This window comes from Panicum virgatum, chromosome 1N (genome assembly GCF_016808335.1).
Source record: "Panicum virgatum strain AP13 chromosome 1N, P.virgatum_v5, whole genome shotgun sequence".
NCBI classification, from domain to species: domain Eukaryota; kingdom Viridiplantae; phylum Streptophyta; class Magnoliopsida; order Poales; family Poaceae; genus Panicum; species Panicum virgatum.
Window position 1 is genome coordinate 35,222,829 of NC_053145.1, and position 18,655 is coordinate 35,241,483.

Here is an 18,655-nt window from a genome sequence, read left to right on the forward strand (position 1 = left end):
GGAAGGCCGGGTTCATGCAAACCAGGGGCGCGGGGCTGGTTTTCGGCGGAGGCACGACGCGTGGGCGGCCAGGTGGCCGCGCCGGCGTACGGACGCCGTCGTAGGCGTGGTGCAGGGAGGCGAGAGGTAGGAGAAGCAGTCAGTGGCACTTTCGTAATTAGACCAAAGTTCCAAAACCAATTCTGTATTTTCAATTTTTCTCCCTCATCTTGGCCTCATATGAAAAAGTGTTGAATACCATTCTTGTTCAACTTTTCGAGATCTACAACTTTTGTGTTATGCACTGTTTCATTAGAGCAATAGTTTGAGAGTTATTTAATTATTTCCAAAACTTCTATTTAAAGTACTTATCATTTCATGTGAATTTTGGCACTTTTACTTCTAAGCTTCAACTAAGTTTTTGTTTGACATGACATGGTGAATATGTATATTCATTTTCCCATGCATAAGTGCATTGGTTTGAAAGTTATTTTAAATTCCTTATTACTAGAAATTGAACTCCCGTTTATTTGATTTGTTTAAATCTTGAATTTGCCAAAAAGTCTTTTAAATTAAACTATGTGTCACAAAAATATGAGTGTGTCTTTATTCTATATTTTTTTTGTGACCAGCTGAGCATGAAAGTTCAAGAATATTAAAGGAACTAGTTTTATATCCACACATACTCATATACAAGAATGCATTATTTGTTTGTTGAATATTTGTGGCCTCATTTTATTATTTTGTTTGAACTAGCAGATTTTCACAAATCAAAGAATGGTTCCATTAATCATTTCAACTGATGGTTTTTCCAGTTTAAATTTGATTTGCATAGAAAGTTTATAGCTCATTATGAAAGGTGTATTTTATTGCCTTATTACCACACATGTCAAGTCAAGTTTAAAAGTGTACCAAAAATTATTTTTCAAGCACATTGCACTCAAACACATGCACTCATACATTTACACACACGTTTGCAAAATCTAGACATAGGGTTCTTATTTAAGTTTTCTTAGCTCATTTGTGTGTGAAGTTATGTTAATTGCCTGGCCTTGGTTAAACTGACACCAGAGGTGTCACATCACTAACCTCGCTCCACAGTTGTTTTCGAGTTTTTTACATTTCAGATGAGCAAGAGCGGAATAAAACGAAAACACGCAGCAGATGCCACATAACTACGTAGAATATCGCATCCGGTGTCACACCCCTACAAAGAGGGCCCACATGTCAGAGGAAACGGGGCCTCCACGCAAGATGCACTAGAGGATAAGGATAAGATCCAACGAATCAACCACCCAGCAAAGGATCAGCACGAATGACTGACAGGTGGGGTCGGCCGAACCTGGCTTGCAACACGTCTAGGTGCATCTCTAGGAGGAGTCACGGCCAAGGCACCTGATCACCTTTCATATATGCGTTGGCGGGAAATCGACCTCCAATTAGTATAAATAGGGCCTCTCTCCCCCCTCTCAAAACACACACACTTCATTCCATTGTCTCCAAGAAGGCTCTCCTCTCTCTTGCTCTCTTAGCTAGGTAGTGGAGCTAGGCTAGTTCTCTTTAGCGAGCAAGTCATCCTCGGGGTCGTTGAGCAATCCTCGGCTCATGGTATGGCTTTGTATCCGACTTGTCAGACTTATATTCATAATATAGAGTTCTGCCATGGTTGCTTTACTATCTTGATAGTTTATCAATCCATGCTTAGATCATTCATAAGTTATGCTACGGTCTTGGTTAGGCCAGATGATCCGGGTACGGATAGAGGTTCGTTGTGCTTTCGGGCTTGCTCTAGTGTTTTACTCGTCCATCCAAAGGGTGGGAGACCTGGGGGCACTAGAGTAGTGACTTCATACATGAGCGTGGTGCTCGGGTATGCGGTATCCTTCGGATATGACCGTGCTCCACGGTGTGACTGGGGTAGACGGCAGGTGGTGACAGCCCGGCCCGTCCGGCGTAACAGCGGTGTTGCATTTAGCGTACTCCCCGACATTCGGGTTCTCTCATGCAAAGAGGTAACAGAACTGGACGTTCTCCAGTGCGGGACCTTCTCCCCGCTATCCCATTTTCCTGGCACCTGCAGTCCTAACCATGATCTAACATGACCCCAGCTTTGGATAGAAGCACTAGGACACCTAACCTAGCCTAAGCTCCAGCTGACTTGACGTAGGATAGAGTAGTTCCTTGTTTTATAGTTTCTCTCCTTTATTCCTTCCTCTTGGAGTGTGGATGTGTGCTATGTCACATTACCCTTGCTTATTCTTTATTTGTACTTACCCCTGTTAGAGCATTGCCTATTACTTGAGGCACAATGTCATGGTTAATGTTGAGTACAATACCTTTGCCACAACCATCCTTTGGGACACAAATAAATGACGATACCCTTACTCTCCCCGTGAAATGCTACAACGGTATATCCGTGCGCTTACAGATCCATCTGTAATCATATTGATTATACCACGAGAGTGGCACCCCTTGGGTGCAGTTGCTAGGACGGGTTCGGCGCCCTCATTTCTAGTGATTGCACTAAGGACCGCCAACAGGCATTTCTGGTGCCATTGCTGGGAATTAACCATTCCTAGTGATTGCGCTAAGAAATGTCAACACCCTACCAAGAAGTAAGTCTTCACTAAAAATGCTCCTTCTCAATCTCTGGAACGGCGAGCGTCACATCATGTACAATCTTCTCTTCTTGGGGCTCCCACAAACTTCAAGAGCTCACCAAGAACCTCCCGATCACCAAGACCGTCTAGGTGCCATCAAACACCAAGAGTAATAAGCTCTCAAGACTTTGCTTGACCCTGACTAGGTTGGCCATAAGCTCAAGCACACTTGCTACCCTCTAAATGGTTGATTTCTTCAAGTTGGCAACAATTTCAAGCTCTAGATCTTCATCTCTTGGCTCAAGGCACTCTCTTTTCTTCTCTTGGGTGGCCTCAGGTATTCAATGCGTCAAAGGAATCATAAATGAGCCAGGGGGTCAACTTCTATAGAGTGGAGAAGCCCTCATAGCCGTTCCAAACCCACTACACAAAATTTGGGACCATCGGTTAAACCGATGGTAGGCGTCGGTTCAACCGGTCTCTTTGCGTCCAAATAGTAGCTGTTGAAGTTCTGACACTGTGCATAGGCCTGCGTCATTGCACCGATGTATGCTCCGATGGTGCATCGGTTAAACCAGTGCTGAAGCCAATCTTGATTGCAGGAAAACAGGCTCTCTGGGTAATAGTATGTTCAATACACCGATGCCTGTTTGTCGACCTTCAGTTCAACTGGTGCTGCAGTGAAGTTTCATCCATCCAAAACACTCTGGGCAATAGTATGTTGATTAGACCGACACATGTCATGGAACCATCGGTCAAACTGGTGACTTAGGGTTTCTTGACTTGATTCCTTTCTGCACTGAAAATTGAGCTAACGTGGAGGCGTCGGTTTATCCGGTGACCTCCGGATGCACCGATGGTCGGGCATCGGTTTATCCAGTCAGTGGCGGGCCCAGGATTTAGGAGCTGTTATTCAAAATTTCAAGTAGTATTACATTTTTTTTGACAACTCAAAGTACAAACTAGTAGCACATAATTGAGTAGGATAACACAAATTATTCAAATTTGAAATGGTTCAATATATATATAATAGACGTACTAAATGATCAACATATCAAAATGGGAATACATGAAATAAATAGAGGATCAAATTATAAAACAACAAATAGCATTGATAAGGATGCTTACAAATTACAAGATAACTTTGCGTTCCTTCATGGCTTGAAAATACTTGATGATGTCCTCATCCTTCACTTGCAAGAAGAATTCCCTTTCAATGAATGTGGTCAAACAATTATTCAAAAAGTTCTGCCCCATCTTGCTTCTGAGCTTGTTTTTGATAGTGTTCATTGCAGAAAAGATCCTCTCAACACTAGCAGTTGCAACAGGAAGAACTAGAACTAATTTGAGAAGTTTGTACACAATGCCATACCGAGAAACCATATCTCTTTTAACTATCATCATAGATAACTCTGCTAGACTTTTCAAATTTTTGAAGTTCTCATCATTTCTCACATTAGCAATATAGAGACGTAGTTGAAAACGAAGTTGGTTAATTTCTTCAAGATCAAAGTCATCAGGATAGAACCTAGCCAGCTTAACCAACTTCTCAATATCAAAGGCAGAAAAGGAGTTAGCTGGATTGAATGCTGCCATACATCTAAGTAGCTCTGTGTTTACCTCATCAAACCTGTTATTCAGCTCCACCAGTTGCCTATCAATGACACCCAAAAACATATCAGCATGAAACCGGTGGTAGTTAGTGGCACCTCTATAGAACTTAGCTGATCTTTGTATAGGAATATACTTTCCATCCATATCAACAACTTTAACTTTGTGCTTCTCACAAAAAGAAGTGACATTCTTAAGAAATTCTTCCCATCCAGCATCTTTTCTCAAAACATCCAATTCTACCTTTGTGAACTCCAGAAGATCCATTGCATTTACAATATCTTGCTCCCTCTTTTGCAAGGCATTGCATAAGTCATTTGTGTATCCAAATATTTCATTCATCAAGTGGAGCAGAAAAACAAACTCAAATGAGTTGAATACTCTGAGCATAGTCTGAGCTCCTAATGCCTCAGCCCCTTTACCTTCTTTCCCAACTCTAAAAATAACTTTCTTGATCGAAGGATACAAATGCATCACATGCATAACAGTTCTGTAATGAGACCCCCAACGTGTATCACCTGGTCTTGCTAAACCCATCTCTTGATTCAACCCTTGGCCACTTTCAATTTCACCCAATTTCAATGCTTCAATCATGTATTCAGCTTGAGCTATGCGAAGCATGCAGATCTTCTTGCAAGACATGTCTAGGACATTCAACAAATATGCAAGTTGTCCAAAAAACCATTGACAGTTAATATTCTCTTTAGCAACAGATACAAGGGTTAGCTGAAGTTGATGGGCAAAGCAATGAACATAATAAGCGGAAGGGGACTCATCCATAATTAATTCTTCAAACCATTAGCATCACCCTTCATATTACTAGCTCCATCATATCCCTGACCATGGATCTTGGATAAGGGCAACTGATATCTGATAAGTAAGGACTGAATTGCTTCTTTAAGAGTCAAAGATGTTGTATCTTCAACATGAACAAGACCAAGAAACCGCTCAACAGGCTCTCCATTTTTATTGACAAAACGCAAGCAAAGGGCCAATTGTTCCTGTTGGTATGCATCACTAGACTCATCAGCAAGAATGGCAAAACATTCATCCCCAAGTTCCTCTATGACCAACTTAGTTGTTTCATGAGCACAAGAAGCAATAAGTTGTTTCTGAATCTTATGATCTATCATCTGACAATTACCTGGAGCATTTCCAAGAACCACCTTATTAACTTCCTCAAAATTACCTGCAAGCCATGCCAAAAGTTCCCTAAAATTTCTTTGATTGTGTGAGTTCTTTCCCTCATCATGACCATGAAAAGCCAACCCCTGACGCAAAAGATATCTTATGCACTTAAGTGACCATGTCAAGTGAGCTAGATATTTGACCTTGAACTCTGCAGTGTTTGAGGCAACAGACTCACGGATGGATGTGCTAGGTCTTCTAAACATGCCATACTTCTCTTCAGCTTCACTATGAGCACTATTAATAGCACCTACATGCTTACGAAATCTACCTTTCATATTCCAATTTCGAAACCCCTCCTCAACAAAAGCATCTCCACCAGGAAATTTACCTCTATCTTTGAACAAATAGCAGACAAAGCAATATGCGGCATCTTTTTGCACACTATACTCTAGCCACTTGAATTCATCAAACCAATTTTGTTGGAATCGCCGCATACATCCACAATCATGTTGCGGAAAGTTGTTCTTTTTCATCATTGGCCGACATGGACCCAATGCAATGTATGCCCTTCTAACTGAATCTTGGTCATTGAAAGGATAGCTGGAAATAGGAGCTCTCAACCCAGGATCATGCTCTATGTTATAATCATCATTGTCATCACCGCTGGATTCATCATCTTCAATTGTTGGGGGTTCAACTAGCTCAACTCTCACTGGTTCATCATCTTCAATAATTGGGGGTTCAACTGGCTCAACTCTCACTGGTTCACCATCTTGAATAATTGGCCCACTGCTACTGTGTTCTTGAAAAACCACCATTTGCAGCTGGCTTTCATCGATAGTTGGAGAAACACCTGGCTCAGATTGTCTTTTTTTTGCAGCAGTTCTTTCCAAAAAGATCTCAAATCAGTAGTGGCACTACCACCCTTCCTTCTTTTCATGGTTCAAACCTACATATTACAATACAAACAATTGAGTTTTAGAAATTGATAAGTAGCATTGCAGCAACCTTTTCCAATTTTCACCTCTACAGAACCATCTTCAACATATCACATACTTGCTGCCCGGCCGGCCGCCTGCTGCTGCCTACTGCTCAGTGCCCCTGCTGCCTGCTGCTGCTTGCGCTGCTGCCTGCCGCCCTGTCTGCTGCATGCAGTGCTGCTGCCTGCGCTGCCTGCTGCGCCTGTGCCTCCCGCCTGCCTGCCCGCCGTCCGCATAGCAGGGAGCAGGCGCCTGGTGCCTGGCGCTGGCGGTCGGCTCCGCGGCTCTGCCCCTGCACGCCCAGCGCCCCTGCGCTTGCCGTCCTGCCGTGCCGCCGTTGCTGTGCCGGTGTGCTGCTTTGCTACGCCACCGCCGCCGCTCAGGCCTGCCGCCGCTAGGGTTGCCGGCTCAGGATTTAGGAATTGGGGATTGAGATTGGGAGACCGACGGGAGGGAGGGGCAAGGAGACAGGAGGGCAGGAGTGGGACGGGGAGGGAAGGAGGAGCGCGCCGCGCGTGAGTTGGGCCGTGGGCTGGGGGGAAGTCATGGGCTGTTTGGTGGGGAGGAAGGGGGAAGTTGTGAGTTTTTTTAGTCCATTTATGCTTATGAAGCTGTTTATTTCTTATTTTTTGTGTATATATTTGAGGAATACCTATATCTATAATTTTTTTACAAAAAATAATGGGATTCAACTGAATACCTTTGCTACATACTGGGCCCGCCCCTGTATCCAGTACAGTTGTTTTTTCTAGTTTTCTGCTAAATTGACTTGGAGTTGATTCTTTCTATGATTCTTTCTTCTTCCAAGTATTGTTTTGACTTATTTGAACTATCTTGAACTGAGTTTGAGAAAGTGTGCTAGATTGCTACGGCCAACTCAATTTCGGACAAGCTACTAACTCAAGAACCCCCCTTAATAGTACGGTCAAGAACTAAAAACTATAAATACTTAATTAAATCAAGTATCCTTCATCTCCTTGTGACACTTGACACTAAAAAGGTCGTTGATCTTCAAAACGAGTCCTTGGCACGCATGATTGTTTGAATTGAGGGGTCTCCTTTCACATTTCATATGAGACTTAACTTGTAAATGATATTTCCTTCAAAACATACGTTAGTCGCATACGGTTGTCATAAATCACCGAAACTTATCATATTCATCTATCGGCCTAGATGTGCTTCAATTTCCTCCTTTTTGGTGATTGATGACAACACAAAGGAGAGATAGCATGATATGAAATTGAAAGCGCTAAACAACAACACATGCAATACAAAATATAGACAAGGAACTAAACAAGCATGCATTACTGAAACTAAAGCACATATAGAGACATGTCAACACGAGAACATACACAATATCCAAATGACATATCCATACATAAAAACCATGAAGATCCAAAACACGCCACAAACCATCTTGCTCCTCCTATCTCGACTCCTGCTATCTATCTCCCCCTTTGGCAACAAAGCACCAAAAAGGAAGGCGAAGCTAGTCCTGGGCTAGAGAAGACGGGGTCCTCGTGCTCGGTCCGGTGGTGAAGCGCTCGGCGTCATCGTCGTTCGAGGAGTCGCCAGAAGAGTAGGGAGTCACGACAAGAGTGGTCGGCAAAGCTGCTGAAGTAGCAGGAGCTGAGGACGTGGTTGTCCCCGCAACGACACTCGTAGACTCTGTCAAAGGTGCAGATGTGATAAGAACAGAGTCTGACAGAGAAGGACGAACGTCTGTTGGGTGAAGCAGCTCATACTACAGTTGGCATTTCTTAACGCAATCACTAGGAATGGTTAGTTCCCAGCAACAGCGCCAAGAAACGCCAGGACGGCCGCCCCATAGCGGTGATGCCATGGGACGGCGTGCGGTATGTCTTAACGATTACAGAAGGATCCACATGCGCATGGATATACCGTTGTAGTATTTCACCCGGAAGTATTCAGGGTATCGTTATTTATATTTTCCCAAGGGATAGAACAGAGGCAAACAAGATCCTAGTATACTATTCATGTTAGCAGAGAAGCTATGTTAGTCACATTCTTAGAGCTACAGGTGCCGGGGAATTAGGGCCATCGGGGAGAATGACGCGTACTGTAGAATGTCCAGTCCGTTTCATCTTTGCATGAACTCCTATATGAATACCCCAATGTCGGGGAGTACGCTAACTGAGAAGCAGCTTCCCGGCGGACCGACAGGGCAGTCACCACCTGCAGTCTACCCCAGTCACACCGTGGAGCACCATCATATCCGAAGGATCCCGTGTACCTGAGCCCTATGCCCACATACGAGGTCACTACCCTAGCAGCTCCGGGTCCCCCACCCTTCGGATGGACAGGTAAGACGCTAAGGTAAGCCTGAAAGCACAACGAACCGATATCCTTACCCAGATCATCTAGTCTAAGTAGGCAACTAATACAACTTGAATAAGAACAGAACTTGGCTAGGCAGGCTAAGAACATAGCAAGATAACCAAGAACGAGCTCTTTATGAATAGCATAACGAGAGTCGGAATACAAAGCCATACCAAAGGCCAAGGATTGCTCGCTGACCCCGAGACAACGGGATTTGCTAAAGAAATGAAGTGCTAGCCTAGTTCCACTACCCTAAGGTGTACAAGTCACAATGTGAGTGAGAGATAGAGGCTTCTCCAAGTGGTGTGTGTGGTGAGAGTGATGGGAGGCCCCTTTTATAGCTTGGAGAGGTCGGTTCCTGCCATCTCCATACATGGAAACATGCCAAACCGCCTTCAGGAGGATAGGATCGATCTTCCCGCCAAAATGCACCTGGACTGGTGCTCGTCCAGGTTCGGTTGGCCCCACTTTGTCGCCTCTGGCCACTGTCTTTCTCTGGGTCACTGCCTGGTGGATCCTGATGTTAGATGGTCGGTGCCAGGCTTGGTTGGTCGGTTTGGTCTGTCTGGTGGGCCTCTTTTGCTTGTTTACGCAGGACGCGATATTTTGTGACTTCTTCTGCGTATTCTTCGTGTTTTCTTCTTATTCCGGACTTGTGCTCCTGAAAACATAAATTCTCCAAAATAACTATGGAGCTAGGTTAGTGATACAAATATGTGAGTAAGAGGCATGGTTTTCCTTCTTTTGTGAGTATAGTTGACGGTCATATTTTGCACTTAACGATCGTCAACAACACCCCAAGCTAGCCTTTTGCTCGTCCCAAGCAAAACTTGGCAAATGTTTGTTGATTAGGAGTTGCTGCGATGTTGCATTTCCAACTTATACTTTAGGCACAACTAATTGCTTCTTACCTTGATTTTGAATAAGTTGGCCTTTTGTCCTTACCTCTTACCTTTACTCCTGTGGGGCTTTTAGCTTCACCTCATCTTTGGCGGTTGAGAGTCAGAATGGCATCATAGAGTGCTTGTATTTCTTCCCTTAGTTCAACCGTCAATCCAGAGTTTTTGTAAAGTTTTTCAAAAGAAATTTATAAAGTTCCTCGGAAGATCTCTCGGATCGCTCGATGTGTATAATTCCTTACCAAGGCTTTTTATTGTGCCTTTCTTCCTCACCCTATCTCTAATGGTTGTTTTTGGTGGAGCTGTAGGTATGGAGGATTTGAAGGCATCTTCTCATATTTTGCTAGGTCAAAGACCGGATCCAAAGGAGAAACAAGTCATAAATCTTGATCAAGATGTGCAAGTGTGTTGATATTTTTGGTGGAGGGTATATAAATCTCCTTTGTTTGAACCATCTCTCTTTTTCTTTCTTTTTGGATAGGGGCTATCTTTTTTTCTTTCTTTCTCCCTCTTTTTTTTGACATGCTGAAGCATGTGGCATACTTTCTTTGGGTATGCATCATTTATTTTCTCTTTCTTTTTTTTGACATGCCAAAGCATATGGCATACCTTCTTTGGCTATGCATCTTTTTATTTCTTTTTGCATAGCCCCATATCTTTGATGTAATTTTCTGAGAGAGGTGTCATACAATAGCATGGAGTTTTATTTTGTGGATGGATAAGTGGAGTGCTTGCTCCTAGTGTAGAAGCATAGCATATGGTGTGAACGTGTATGTGTTCTTGATCATGGGAGTATGAAATGAATCTCATTAAGGGTCACAACAATTTGACAAAGCTCAATGAGATAGCAAGTTGCATATGTGGATGGTTTGCAATGAGATCAACATATGGCTTTGGATAGGAATTTCAAATCATTGAGGAACTTTATTATATTTTTGTGTTTTCAAAAATGAAATACTCCGGATATCAAGCATCACATAGGAAAAGATCATAGCAACTCTATTTAACCATATCATAGCTCACAACAACTTAGATTTGGATCACACTTTTGCTACCCACAAGTTTCAAGATTTAAGGTTTGAACTTATAGCCAACAAACCCAAAACAAGGTAGAGCACAAAGTTGTAACTAAGTATATGAAGGAAATTAACAGAGCAACTATTCATCATCTCAACAAGGAAAACTCACACCATGCTTACTACACATATTAAAGTAAGGAAAAAAATATTTTTGACTTTTCTAAGTTTTGCAGATTATTTTTATTTGGTTTTAGTTATGCAAATTTTTATTTGGTTTCATGCAAGATTTTGAAAGCGGTAAAGATAGAGTTTGATGCAAGTTACCTCTCGTGGGGGTCCTCCCCCAAGCCCAACGGTAGTAGGCCTTCCACTCCTCCTGGGTCTGCTGCTGTTGTCGCTCCAAGTTGTGGATCCTCTCGCCTGTGTGTCGCTGCCAGTTCTGAGTTGACTCGATGTGCTGGCCCAGCGACTCGTCGATGTTGGTGGTGCGCACGTTCAGCTCGCCCATCTGTCGAGTCAGAGTGGTGAAACCTCTGGACGAGGCTGAACGTCTAGCGGAGATCGGGGGTCCACTGGAGCTGGAACTAGTGGACCAGCACCCTTGGGCCTGCCGTGCCCACTCCTCTATACTTGCGCTGTGCCATGATGAACCACCCGCCTCATGGTGGTATGAGGTCTGAGTATGTTGAGGTGATGTTGGTGTTTCTTCCCTTCTGGTCATGCTCCTTGTCATCCTGCCAGGTAAACCAGAAACACTATGCCTACGACCCCCTTCTCGTTGAACAATAGAGATGGTTAGCAAACGGCAAATATACAGATGGAATTCCTTATTGGGCAATGGAATCTCATTTGTATAGCCCATGAAGAAGAAAACCAAAGAGTCATCCGAGCCTCTCTTGAGTGTGTGACCTTGGATCAAATAAGACTCGTCGATATACACACGGTCACCCTCAATGCAGGGAATGAAATTTCCCTCTAAGGCACCGACACATGTAGCGATATGAGTAATTAATGAAGTACACTCAATAGGACACGTCATCTTGAAATTCGAAAGCCATTGCTTAACCAAAGCTTGCATGGGGGAGATTTTGATCTTGTTGACCATGGCATATAAAATGAGCAACTCATCGTTACGCACGGGTCGGACATCATCTCTTGGAAAGAGAGTGATGGCTAACCACTTGTGCATTAAGAGAAGAGTTGGATTATGAATGTCATTGCACCGAGGTGCAAATCTGCCATGGACAACTTGACCCGAAATCTGCCCCCAAAATTCATGACGATTAAAACCACAGCAAGCTTGCTCAAGAGAAATCGGCCAGTGTTTGTTGAAATCGAGGTGGCTCGCAAAAGTTTTCCAAGAAAGCAAGTAGTCCTTCCCGAAAAGTCAAAAATAAACCCCATTTTCCACCTCCTGAAGAGTGCAAAGAAATTAGATGGTGAGGAGCCAATAACCGTACTCCTCAACAGGAGCGAAGTTGCTCCATCCAATTGCGTGCCAAACATTAGCGAAGTCTTCGTACATACCTGTTTTGATGAGGAGTTCCAGATCGAAGGCTCTGGTGTGGACGAAACTTCGGTCCTTGATGATGGCGTAGGCTTGTTGTTCACGAGCGTCGCACAAGTCGAGGTAGGGAGCATCATCTTCATCAATCTCCGTGGCCTCGGCTTGTGGTTCGGTTTGCACTTCTTCGTATTGTTCTTCTTGTTCGTCTTGTAAATAGTCCATCGTAGTCGGTGTTGGTGTAGGTTCGGGAGAATGACAAGAGCTCGACTCACCCTGTGAACGGGATTAGCCTAACCTCGTCATCCTCTTGATAGCTCCGGATATCTTTTGACCTGCACCCTTCATGCTTGCAACAAGAGCAAACAAGAACGAATGAGAACAACTTGATTCAGGTTAAGTGAGTGAAATGAAAATGAAACTCTTACCCGAATGTTGTTCCTCCAAGTGTGTAGACAGTCTTGCAACAAAGAAATGAGAGAGAGAGAGTTTTCTTGCAATCAAACTTGAGCAAAAATCCAATGAAAACCCGAGAGCAAAAGTCGAGAGAGTTTGAGAGGGAGTGAGTGAATGAGAGTTGAGTGTGAGAGCTCAAAACCCACCCCTCGGCCTCTATTTGAAGAGAGAATGGCCGGGCACCGTTGGAGAGGCAGGCCACAACGGTCACAGAGCCGTTGGAGAAGGTGGGGCCCAGGAGCCGTTGGCCCTGGGTCGGCCGACCTGTGGGGTCGGCCGGCCCTAGGATGGGCCCCCTGGTGCCCCCCTTTTGGCCAGTTGCTTTCTCAACGGGTAAACACTTTGAAAAATGGGTGCCGAGCCAGCTTTGCCTCAAAAGATTTTCAAAGAAATATTTTTCAAAGGATTTCAATGCTCGAAAAATATTTTTGGATTTTTATAAAAGCAGAAAAGGTGCTAGAAAAGATTCTAGCAAGCAATGGTGTTTTGAAAATTAAAATATGTAGTGGAAAAAAAATTCAAATGTCAAGAAAGGCAAATTTGGCGGAGAATCAAATATGAGATAAGTACCGATTTACCTTCAGCAAAGGCTCGTCGTTTCGAGTCTGACGAGTGGGACCCTTCTCCTGCACTGACTTACCATTGTTCGGCTCGTTCTGGAGAAGTGGACGAGGACGAACTCTCAACCTTACGCCACACCTTCCTTGATCGTCTTCTTTTGGATCGGGTGATCGTAGGTTCTTCAGGCTGGGGTTCGGGTGAACCCCAAAGCGCTTTCCCTTCACAGTCTTGTTGTATCATGAAGTGTTGCTCTTCTCTTTGTTTGAATTTGAAAAACATGTCCTCCTTTCCGACGCAGAAATGGATTTCTCCCCTTTCGACGTCGATCCTTGTCTTGGCAGACCTTTGGAAAGGTCCCCCAAGTACGAGGTCGACTCCAAGGTTGCCCTCCATATCCATTACCACAAAATCGGCAAGGATGAAGGAGTCTCGTACTCGTACGAAGATGTGTTCGGCTATCCCTTCGGGGTATCGAACTGTAGAATCTGCAAGCTGTACGAGCATAGTTGTGGGGGAAAGAGCAGGATAATTGAGTTCTTCGTATATTACCTTGGGCATTATGTTCACGCTTGCCCCTACATCGCATAGACATTGCTCGAAGTGTTTGACGTCGATCGAGCAGCTGATCATGGGAACCCCTAGATCCTTTTGTATTGCTGCCACCATGCCATCCCAAATGTCATTCCTTGGCGGGTTGTACCTACCTGCATGGTTAGTTCGTGGGGCCCGCCGGGGAAGGTTGCCCCACCTGGTGGACACCATATTTGCGGTTTCAACGGGAGATTTGGGTTGCCCCGGGATCTTCCCGGATTCAGCAGCAGGTACGGCGGTAGCAATTTGAGCCAGTTGTGTTTCTATCATTTTGTTGAAACTTAACTGACTTTTCAAGGCAGAAGAAAGAGTTTCAACTTTTGTGTTTATATTTTCCAAAACTTTATCATTGGCAGCAAGTTTTTTATTTAAAGATTCATTGATTTTAGCTTGACCAAAGACAAGATCTCTCAAGGAGGGTTGGTTCGAATTAAAATTCGAATTGAAATTTGAGTTGAAATTATTACCTCCTCCTTGGAATGGTGGGCGTGCTTGACCCCACCCTTGGCCTCCTTGTGGACCGAACCCATTGTTGTTGTTGTTGATGTAGGCCGCATCTTCACGGGTCTCGGGGCAGTCATTCCCCGAGTGTCCACCATTACCACAAACTTCGCACGTTGAGTATGAGTTTATGGCTTGGACAAGAACGAACATTTGCTATTTGTTCCCTTCATCGAGTTTCTTCAGTAGGAGGTCCATTTTGGCGGCGAGCATATCCATTTCCTTTACGGTATGCATTCCGCCCGTGGTTCGGGGCTGGGAACGCTCCTCGTTCCAGCCCTGGTTGGAGACCATCTTCTCAATCAAGGCCTTGGCTTTGGCAATGGTGAGATCGAGCTAGGCTCCTCCAGCAGCAGCGTCCAAGTGGGCTCTTGATGTAGTCGTTAGCCCATTGTAGAAGCTTTGGAGTACGAGCCACTCGTCCATCCCATGATGAGGACAGGCGAGTATGTACTTTTGGAGTCTCTCCCAAGCTTCTGGGATGGATTCCATCCTGTCTGCTGGAAACTTGAAATTCTTCCTCGCAAGGCATTCGTTTTGCCTAGCGGGTACAACTTGGCGAGGAACACCGCGGAACAGTTGTCCCACGTGCTGACAGCTTCCTTGTTCTGATAAAACCATTGTTTCGCTTTCCCCAGGAGGGAGAAAGGAAACAAGCGAAGCCTGATGATGTCAGCCGTAACGCCCCGTATGGTTAAGGTCTAGCAGAGCTCCAGAAAGTTCTGGAGATGGGTGTGGCAGAACCAATTTGAATTACACCAGTTCGAGTGCACTAAACATCTAAACATACCTCAACTGGTATAATCATTGGTCTGTCGGGTAACATCCCGATGAAACCACTTGATATCGGATCGTAACACAAGTATACATCCCGCTCGAAGGCGAGTCAGAGATACAACATTCCACAATATTTCACATTACATAGATAAGGGTATAATTTACATCAGAGTTTTAAAGCTAGTATACCGAGGTTCTAGCCTTTACAAACTTTATTCCAAAGGAACTTAGAGAAGTTTAACAGAAACTAAGTATAAGAGAGAAGTTCTACAACGGAAAGAAAAACACAACTATATACAACCGTCGTAGGGTAGATGCCATGGTAAGCCCGAGCATGACATCATTCAGTCGAGTCATTGCTGGTCGGGGATGGTTCCCATTCCATAGACCAAGCAGTAGGTAAAACATTAGGCCAAGTTAAACTAGTGTTTGAGTCTTCTAAAGTTATTCCTGAAAACAAGGTCATAAGCAAGACTGAGTATACAAATACTCAGCAAGACTAACCCGACTAAGGGTATATAACAGCCCTTTAACTAGGCATGCAAGTATTGTGAAGGCTTTAGGTTTCTTTTGCTGAAAAGCAACAAAGAGTAGATCCTTAATTTCAAATTTTAGCTTTCAAGTTCTAGTTTCATTAACCATTCTAGGTTTGCATCTATCTATACAAGCATAGTAGAGAAATTATTTGCATCCAACAAGATTGAGTATCATCGTTGTTCCACTTCTTACTCTATGTGGCAAAGAGATTAAGTAGTCTCAATATCTGTGAGCGGAGGAACAGTTCGAACCGAATTTCAATCCTTGCAAGGTAAACCTAACACACACACGCTTGGAGCACTGTCGAGTCACTCCCAAGCAACCTTTTGCCTTTCATTCCGGTTCGTGGATCAGGGCCACTCTCCCCCGACTATAGGGCACCAACCTTGTCCCTCATAGCCGTGGTGTAGTGCTACAATTTCCATATCATTCATTCTATCCATCCTATCCCTAAGAGAGAGTTGGAGGTATGTCCACTTGCCGGGCCGATTGGTTACTAGGCTTACTGCGTACCATATTTACGGCATGTGGCTAGTCCTTTCAAACGCATAATCAACACTACCACACACTGCGGCCTTAGCAAATTCAACTACACAGGCGGGATATAACCATGAATCTCGTAACCAAATCCCGTCCATGGTCCTTATAGTGATTGCAAGAAATTAAACAATCAACTCCTATAAAGCTCGCGAGTGACAGGCAATCACTCGACTTCTACCGGTCCTATTAGCTTAGCATCTAGTCGGACTCAGATTCTAGTGTTCAATCAATAAGAACCTAGAATTATGCATCTAAGGTTTTCATTCAACTCCAATAACTTAAATGCACAAGTAAATAATAACAGTAAGTTGCATAATTTAAAATAATAGGATTATGCCCTGGGGCTTTGTAACACCCTAATTCAAATTTCAGTATTTAATAATAAATTTAATTGGGTTTAATTAAATTTCTAAGGTTTTTTTGTGTATAGTCTTGCATTTAATCTAGTTTTTTGTTTCACAAGTAATTAAAATTTTATTAGGTTTAACCTTGTTGATGCACACATGCTGGTGCATAAGTTTTAATTGTTTGAGTGCATAGGAGTTTGAATTCAAATTTTGATTTGAATTCAAATAGTTAGTGTGAGTTAGTTTGAAAAGGAAAAGGAAATAGAAAAGGAAAAAAAACCCAAAACCAAACCCAGCCCGGCAGCCCACCCAGTTCGGCCCACACTCCTCTCCCCTTCCCTGCGCCGGCCCACACTCCTCTCCCGCTCGGCCCACTCCCTCCTTCCCTTCTCCCGCGCGCAGCCCGCTTCCCTCTCCTCCCGGGCTGGCTCCAGCGCCGCGGCCCAGCTGGCTTTTCCCCCCGGCGCCTTCAGCAGCCCGCGCCGCGCGCTCCCTTGGACTGCCACATGGGCCCACCCGTCAGCCAGCCCTGCGCCGCCACGACAGCGCGCTCGCCCGCGTCCCTGTCTCCGCCGCTGACCAGCCTGGCCCACCTGGCAACTTCTTCTCCCCCGCAGCGCAACGCCGGCGCCATCACGCCCGAGATCCTCGGCCACGATCCCCGGTGAACCTTCCTTTCCGAGCCCACGCCAAGATCCTCGGCCAGCCCCTTTAAACCACCTCGCGACCCCCTGCGCCCTCACCCTCCCCGCTAGCGCCGCCCCAAACCTCGGTTCCACCCCCGCAACCTCCGCGCCGGAGCAGAGCCCCACGCCGCCGTGGCTTCGCTGCTCCGCCATGCCCCTGCCTTCCCAGAACCGCGCAGCAGCCTCGCCCCGTGCCCAGGCATTTCCCCGAGACCGCGGCCCTCTGCCCTGACCTCTTCAGCGGCCGGGATTTTCCCCGGAGCGCCGCCACAGGTAATTGACCCGCCTCTCGATTTCTCGCCGCCGGCGACCCCTGAACCCCCTGACCCCTGGACAACCTTCACAGCGCTGTCACTCATCCACCCGTGGAGCTTGGACGACCGGAGGAGCTCCACAATGCCCGGCCCCCGTGCACAGCGCCGTTCGCCGCCGCTCGCCATCAACGCCGGTGACCTCGCGCTGCAGCTCCACCCGACCTTGACCCTCGGTGAGCTACACCCCAAACCCCCCTTCTTCTGCACCCGTTCCCGTAGCCCGTGGCGCACCCTAGGTGCCCGGACGCCGCACGCCGGCGAGCCCTGCTGCGCCGAGCCGCCCCACCGCCGTGTACCTTGCCCTGACCCCCCACGGCACCCCACTACCCACCCCAGTGGACCACGCGTGTCGTGCTCCTTCTTTTGCACCAAACCGTAGGCCAAAAGACCCTCGGTAGCGCCTAATCCTCCTACTTCGGCGAGCCTCCGCGCAGCGCCGCCGCGCGCCACCGGTTGCGCCGCCGCCCGCGCGCCCAAATAGGTCCTGGCCGCCCGATCCACAATGGACGCACAAGATTAGATTTAGATCCTATCGAATCGGAGCCCTCAGATCGCGATCCAACGGCCGAGAGTCACCCATACCGCTTCGCCCTGGCCACTTTGCTAAAGAGCCCTCGGGCTTTTTCAATATCAACCCGCCGTCCCAGCCAGGTCAAAAATAATTACAGTTTGACCCTGTTTTTATCATTTAGACCTCCGCGCTTTCCAGTTTTAGAACCCGAGGTCCAAGCCCTGCAGTTTTGCGAGTTAGACCCTAGAGCTACCCGTTAATTATGTTTTAGTCCTCGGTTTTTGCAGAAAACCCCCTGGAACTTAGTTTTTCTCGCAGATAAGCCCCTAGAACTTGTTTTTAGCCTAGAATATGCGTTTTAGCTCCGTTTTAAGCGTTCCTTATATCCACGCGATCGTTGTAACGCGTAGAATAGTTTTAGACTAGTTTAGTGTGTTGTTTTTATGTATTGATGTATTGTTTCTTAGTTTTTGTTAGTGTTTGCTTGTATGCTTATTGTTGTGCCTCGTTTTGGCCATGTGTTCGTGAGTAGACGCCGAGTTACCGGAGGAGCCCCAGTACCAGTACCCGGAGCAGCCGTCTTCCGAGCACTTTGAGCAGCAGCAGGAGCAGTACGAGGAAGGCAAGTGTAACATGAACAACCTATCACTTTAAATACATTTTCATACTACATTTAATACTGTATGCCTATAAGGATTTCCTAGCCACTTTATATCCTTTATATATATCCTTTGGGTTGCATTTTGGTTAGTTGTGCTAGGTGCCGCACTA

General features: G+C 45.5%; 1 protein-coding gene and 1 non-coding gene across 4 annotated transcripts; one reads left to right on the forward strand and one right to left on the reverse strand.

Annotated features, from left to right (window-relative positions):
* Positions 1–3,455: 3,455 nt before the first annotated feature.
* LOC120655691 (zinc finger MYM-type protein 1-like) lies at positions 3,456–5,612 on the reverse strand. 3 transcript variants are annotated; one of them, XR_005667693.1, is made up of 3 exons: positions 4,200–5,612; positions 3,708–3,789; positions 3,456–3,485 (listed from the first exon to the last, which is right to left on the reverse strand). XR_005667693.1 is itself a non-coding variant. In XM_039933635.1 (2 exons), the coding sequence occupies exon 1, from the start codon at positions 4,968–4,970 to the stop codon at positions 3,711–3,713; it is 1,260 nt and encodes a 419-aa protein (XP_039789569.1). In that variant the 5' UTR covers positions 4,971–5,598; the 3' UTR covers positions 3,456–3,485; positions 3,708–3,710. The 3 variants fall into 3 exon arrangements, 2 of the variants coding, with proteins under 2 accessions (XP_039789569.1, XP_039789570.1); XM_039933635.1 differs by having other exon boundaries at positions 3,708–5,598; XM_039933636.1 differs by lacking the exon at positions 3,456–3,485 and having other exon boundaries at positions 3,575–3,789.
* An 8,984-nt stretch (positions 5,613–14,596) lies between these two features.
* Positions 14,597–14,702, forward strand: LOC120657820. Its single transcript, XR_005668355.1, has one exon. It is a non-coding gene; the product is annotated as a small nucleolar RNA R71 (small nucleolar RNA).
* The last annotated feature ends 3,953 nt before the right edge of the window (positions 14,703–18,655 follow it).

What these genes read in the sequence shown, in the direction of transcription:
- LOC120655691 (XM_039933635.1), bottom strand. Translation starts at nt 4,970, where the DNA reads ATGGATGAGTCCCCTTCCGCTTATTATGTTCATTGCTTTGCCCATCAA.